The 6,210-nt window shown below is 56.6% G+C and overlaps 1 protein-coding gene across 1 annotated transcript; it reads right to left on the bottom strand.

The window, feature by feature from the left end:
- Window positions 1-651: 651 nt before the first annotated feature.
- LOC142656621 (uncharacterized) lies at window positions 652-2,306 on the bottom strand. Its single transcript, XM_075831548.1, has 2 exons — window positions 2,259-2,306; window positions 652-1,467 (listed from the first exon to the last, which is right to left on the bottom strand). The coding sequence occupies exons 1-2, from the start codon at window positions 2,304-2,306 to the stop codon at window positions 652-654; spliced, it is 864 nt and encodes a 287-aa protein (XP_075687663.1).
- Between the last annotated feature and the right edge of the window lie 3,904 nt (window positions 2,307-6,210).

Genomic DNA, 6,210 nt, shown 5'->3' with positions numbered 1-6,210 from the left:
AGCCTGTGAGTTCCGCCACACCACCACCGCCCTTTCAATTCCTTCTGCTATTGCCAGACTCCACAGATCAATCCCAACCTCGGTCAAATGAACCCCATCACTCCTCCAGTAGTTCCCCACTCCTGACTCCAGATCCCTGTGCCGCACACAAACGCCCCCGTTCTTGGCCACAAAAAGGGACACCGCCCGATTAACTTTAATACGAGCCTTATTGACCCTCTCCACTGACCTAGCCAGCCGCCAATGCTTCCTAGGAACAATGTCCGACCAAACTATCACTAAACCGGGATATGAAACCCACAAACACAACATATCGTGTTTGATATCCCGCACCAACTCCCGAAAGGGGCGGACCCCCAAATCATTCCCACCCACGTGCAACACCAAGACTTCTGGAACCCTATCCAGCCGAGAGTATGTCTGGAATTCCGTTAACACCCTGCTCCACGACATACCTCTAAATCCCAGCCAATGCAAAACCGCGTCCTGCCGCGGAATGCGCAACTGGCGACCATCAGGGCGGACGTCCGCCCTCAAAGCCCCCCAATGCACGTAAGAGTGGCCCAACAACCATACAAGACAAGGAAGCTGATCTGAAAAGGAAAAGAAAATTAAATACCAGCACATAAACGTTGTTACCAGCAACATGACTCATAACAAATGGGGGCGCAGGTAGGACTTAAACCTGTTGGACTCCCAACGGCCAATGCGCCGCACCCCATCGTCATCCAACCCCCAGCGCCCCGCCTCAGTTGCTGCGCCAATCCTGAAGGAATGAGAGGAGTAAGGACCCGCCGCGACGCCGACCGCCGCCAGGCATTTTTTAAACACCGCGCCAAACTGAAATCTGGATAAAAATGACCCATCCTCGTAACAAAGCAACGGCAACTCGGGAGACCCCGCCTGTGGTTTAAAAACTCGCATGCAAGCGACCGGACACATCGCTGACCCCGGGAGGGCAAACAAAACTATCCGCTTGCCTTTACCCAGTTGATCAGTTTTTGACCGCCGCAACCATACCTCGAGCCGGTCCCCATATAGGCTCACCTCCCCCCGTCTCAACCCCCCTGCCCGCTTGGTACTAGGTGACACCAGCTCGCCAATTCTAAGAGCCCCAAAGAACGCTAAGGAAAATGCTAACCGAAACAGCTCCACCTCGGATGAAGAATGACAGACAGATACTAGCGATACGCCCAAAGACATGAGAAGAGAAAACGACACGGGCCTTCTACAATCCGCTTCGACCCTACCTCGGCGCAGACCCTTTAAAGCCTGTACCACTAAGAATTCTTTGGATACATCCCGAAAGCCCTGTAACTTAAAACCAAAAGCCAACGCAGAAATAAAACGATTCACCTTTGCCAACGAAAACCCCGCCTCCCAGGCGTCCCCCAACCAGTACAAAAGTGCCACCAACCTGTCTCGATCCGTGCTGACGTTACCCAACACTCTAAACCACTCCTCCCACTGCTTCCAACAGGCAGAATAAGCACTCCACGTTGTGCGCGCCAACGACCTTTCCACCAAGTGCCCTACGGGACCGAGACCAGATCCCAGAGATGTTCCGGACAAGCCAAACCGAGACGGTCCGCTCCCGGTGCCAATTCCCGAAATCGGTCCCACTGCGAGCGAGAAAGAGCATCAGCAATACAATTCTGTACCCCCGGCACATGCACCGCCACCACCCACGCGTTCAAAGATAAGCACACCAAGACTAAATGTCGCAACAACTGAACTACCGGAGGAGAGGATGCAGTAATGTTATTAATGGCCAGCACCACCCCCATGTTGTCGCAGTAAAAATGAACCTTCTTATCCCTGAGCCTGTCCCCCCAAATGGTCGCCGCAACCACGATAGGGAACAGCTCGATCAGGGCCAGATTCCGCGTGAGTCCACTGGACACCCAGCTAGCCGGCCAGTTTCCTGCACACCAAGGACCACCCCCATAGGCTCCAAACCCACCTGCACCAGCCGCATCCGTAAAAATGTGTAAATCACTCGTATCCTGCGCTGGAGCCATCCATAGCGAGCGGCCGTTATACCGGCCCAAAAACTCATCCCAAACTTGCCAATCAGCCTGATGCTCCTCCTTGAGCCGCACAAAGTGATGTGGCGCCCGAACCCCCGCCGTCGCCGCAGCCAACTGCCTACTAAAGACCCTCCCCATCGGCATAATCCGGCAAGCAAAATTCAACTTCCCCAGCAACGACTGAAGATCACGCAACGTAATTTTCTTTAACCTACAAGCCCGACGTACCTCCTGCCTCAAAGACCCTAGCTTATCCGCCGGAAGACGACACTCCATTGCCACCGAATCAATTTCGATCCCTAAAAAACAAATGGTCGATACCGGGCCCTCCGTTTTTTCAGGCGCCAAAGGGTTTCCAAAATCCCTCGCCACCTTCTGCAATGAATGAAGCAAGTTACCGCAAACCGGCGAACCCCCCGGGCCGACGCACAAGAAATCATCCAAGTAATGTATCAACGAGTCGACCCCGGCTACCCCCTTTGTCACCCATTCCACGAAGCTACTAAACGCCTCGAAATATGGGAACACCCCATCGAAAGACACCTATCCACGTAAAAAGCCCCATTCCAAAAACAACCCAACAACCGTTGGCTGTCTGGATGAACCGGCAACAACCGGAACGCCGCCTCAATGTCGATTTTTGCTAACAGCGCGCCAGGACCCGCAGCACGAACTAGCCCCACCGCCTTGTCGAATGATGTATACACTACGGAGCATAACTCATGATCAATCCCATCATTTACCGACGCGCCCTTGGGAAACGATAAATGCTGGATTAAACGAAATTTCCGGGGCTCGCGCTTTGGAACGATGCCCAACGGGGACACCACTAAACCTTCTATGGGCGGATCAACAAAAGGCCCTGCCATGCGACCCAACGAAACCTCTTTAAACAGTTTTTCCGACACGACCTCGGCGTGCAAGTAAGCCGACTTAAGATTCCGCCGTGTAACCGGGACCTCATAGGGAGGCGGAGGAATAATAAAACCAACACAAAACCCTTCGTAAAGGAGCTTGGCCCCCGCCCTATCCGGATACTCATTTAAATACGGGGCCATCCTTTCCACCCTCACCGGCGACACCCCCTTGACTAGCCGAGGAGGACTGGTTCCCTGAACGCTTCTTCCGCATGCATTTGGCAGCCCCGTGGGATGCACCATTACATTCTGAACACACATGCTTGAACTTACACGTGGCCCCAAACTTACACTGGCCATCGTTAAATTGCCAGCAGAATCCCACTTTTGCCCCTGAAACTTGACCGGCCTGGCTGTACTGACCTCCTTGGCCGACGCTCCCGGGAAAGGACTGCTTAACCGGCGCCGTAACCCTCAACCAGAGCGCAATATCCTTCTGGTCCCACCGAATCGCCGGCCGCACCGCTTTTCGCTGACGGAATTGCTCGTCGTATCTTAACCACGCCTGCCCCCCGTATGCCCTATGAGCCTCCCCAATAGCATCAAAATAGCAAAACAGCGCCGAACAATTTTCCGGCGCCTTCTCTCGCTGGCTAAAATGGCAAACGCCTGCGACCAATTGACGAACATCTGCGGGATAAGCCTATACCGCCGACGTTCCTCCTCCTCCTTCTTACTCTCGTCCCGCTTGCTTTTATCCAAGTTGAACTTAGCAAGCGGCAGGAGAGAAAAAATCTCGACATATTCGTCCCTCCAGATCCGCTCACGCACCTCCTGCTTTAAATGCGCCCCCAACGGACCTTCGAAGCAAACATACACCTCCCCGCGAGCACGATCATCAATCCGCACCCTATCGCCATCTTTCTGGGCCTCGGTCTGTACTGATACCGCGACCGCCTCCGTAGCCGCCACCACCAACCCGGGACGCGACTGTAACGATCCCACCTCCCGGGGGCCTTCCCAAACTACCGCCGGGGAAACGGCCGTAACTACTGGCGCCGCCGCCTTATCAAGACGCCCGACCAGCTCCCGCAAACAACCCACCAAATCTGCTAAACCCACGCCGTCGCGCCCGACCGCGCCGCTCCCGGCAGCCGATGCTACGCTTGCCGCCCCCCCACCGCCACCCGACATAAAAATCGCTGGATATGGCAAAGACGGAGTTATGCACTCACCGGGCTGCACAGGCACTGTATTCCCGTCAGCCGGACCATCCTGAACTCGCCGAAAATCGTCCAGTTCGCCTTCCTCCAGTTCCTCTCTCGCAGACGACTGGCCATCTCACCGACATCTCCGACACGGGGACAACGACGCGCTGACAGATGGGCCGGCAACCTGCCGCCCGACCGCGGGGACCCAGACTTCCGACCGGACCTGTTGTCTCGTCGCCGCTGCAGCTCTAGGCGTCCTCCTCGACGGTCTCGATGAAGCCTGCCCCCTGGCCGGAACATCACCATGCGGGGCGGCCGTAACTTGTTCCCCAATTCTTGCATCCGATGGGGGAGGGGTGACAGGGAGCCCGGCCTGCGACTCCCTGGTTACCACCGGACTTCGTCGCGGCTGGGGATTCCTGCCAGGACGCAGGGCCTGGGAAGAGGCGGCCCTCCCAGCTGCCTGGCCTGCAGCGTCCTTTGTAGGGCTCCCCCTGCAACGCCGTGTCCGCGGGACCACCTCAGGGCTGAGGAGTTCTGGAGGGCGGGACCGTCGGGAACGACGGGGAGACCCGGCCCGAGCCACCGTCGCCCCCAACGCCGCTCTCTGCCTCATCCGAGCAGGAGAGGGTGTTGCCAAGTCCCCCCCCGCCGCCACAGGACTATCAATAGGGAGGGGGCCGGGGGAGGGGACCCTGTCCCCCTGCGCAACTGACCTCGGGCGCCGGGCCTGACGTGGCGATGAGTCGGCCCCCGGGAGTCTAGTCAGTGCAGCCACGGTCTCCTCTAACCAGCCGGGACCGTGGAATGCAGCTGCCGCACGCAGCTGTGCAAGAATGCCGACCTCCGACATGGCAGGTCAGCACAGAGCGAGACAACAGCAGGAGCTCTAAATTTTACTTGCTCCTTCTCCCGCTGCTTCCGGCTCACTGCCGAAAACAGCGGGAAACCTAGTAACGTCCCCTAACTCCTCCCTACCTCTCATCTACCTCCCCCTACCTCTCCTATCTAGTTAACCCTTTCCCTCCTATATCCAGTCATGTCGGCTTCCCCTGAAGCCCTGCGGGCTGCGTCCAGCCTCTTCTATATATGCTGCAGATATGTCCTGTAGCATCCATGGCCACGGGCCGTCAGGTTTACTCACCTCCCAACGACCGCAGCCATGGATCCGTGAGCGCTGGTCGCCATCTCCTTCTTAGGAGACACCAGCGCTCACTTCCGCTCCGGTCTGCTGTGTCCCGTAAGGAAATCATCATCATCAACTGCTTCTGATCCTTGCCTGAGTGTTGTTATTTATCCCAAGTCTGTCTTGCAAATGGTCCCTTAGTGTTTCCCGTTCCAGTTGTTACCCGTGCCCTGTTACCTGTTCCTGTATCCTGTGCTGTTCTTGTTGCTGTGCCTACTAGTGTCGGAGTCGTGTCACGTCCTGTGTCATCTGCCACGTCCAGAGGGATTCGCCACGTCTGGCGCAACCTGCGGCACCTGTGACATCCGCCACGTTTGATGTTACCTGCTGCACCCATCTCCATCAGTGCCAGAGCTGCAGCCACTGTCTGGACTATCCAGGTACCCTTGTGCGGGACTTTGTATTCTGGGGTTCCTGTTGTTTGGCCAGCTGCCTGCCTGCTACGGCAGTGCGGTCTAGTGGGTCCACAAACCCGCTACGTGACAGTATGCTCAGGCCATGGACCCCGCTGGTCAACCTGAGACCTTGACGACACAAGCCACACTGGCCGAGATGGAGGATCGCCAGTCACGACAAGACCAACTCCTCCTGTCGATGAACGCCATAGCCCATCGGCTGCTTGTTCCAACCACAGTCGTCCCTGCACCAATTCCAGCTGTTCCTCCTGTTACACTTCCTGTCTGTACCGGTACCGATCCCCTGTGCTTCCTGCCGCTACCTCCACGCTATGAGACCCGAGGACCTGCAGGGGATTTTTGAATCAGTGCCAGATCCACTTCAGACTACATGCCGGGTCCTTCTCTTCGGATGACGTCAGGATCGCCTTCATCATCTCTCTCCTTACTGGCAAAGCCCTGGCATGGGCTAATCCTCTGTGGGAACTTCAGGGACCAGAGACCCGTGACTTGCAGTGCTTCTTACAGACC

The sequence above is a fragment of the Rhinoderma darwinii genome, chromosome 6, assembly GCF_050947455.1.
Source record: "Rhinoderma darwinii isolate aRhiDar2 chromosome 6, aRhiDar2.hap1, whole genome shotgun sequence".
Taxonomy (NCBI): domain Eukaryota; kingdom Metazoa; phylum Chordata; class Amphibia; order Anura; family Rhinodermatidae; genus Rhinoderma; species Rhinoderma darwinii.
This window is presented reverse-complemented; position numbering and strand designations above follow the sequence as displayed.

What these genes read in the sequence shown, in the direction of transcription:
- LOC142656621 (XM_075831548.1), bottom strand. Translation starts at nt 2,306, where the DNA reads ATGGAGTGTCGTCTTCCGGCGGATAAGCTAGGGTCTTTGAGGCAGGAG. An exon ending in TAGGGTCTTTGAGGCAGGAG is followed by an intron (nt 1,468 to 2,258) that starts GTACGTCGGGCT and finishes TGTTGGAAGCAG; the next exon opens with TGGGAGGAGTGGTTTAGAGT.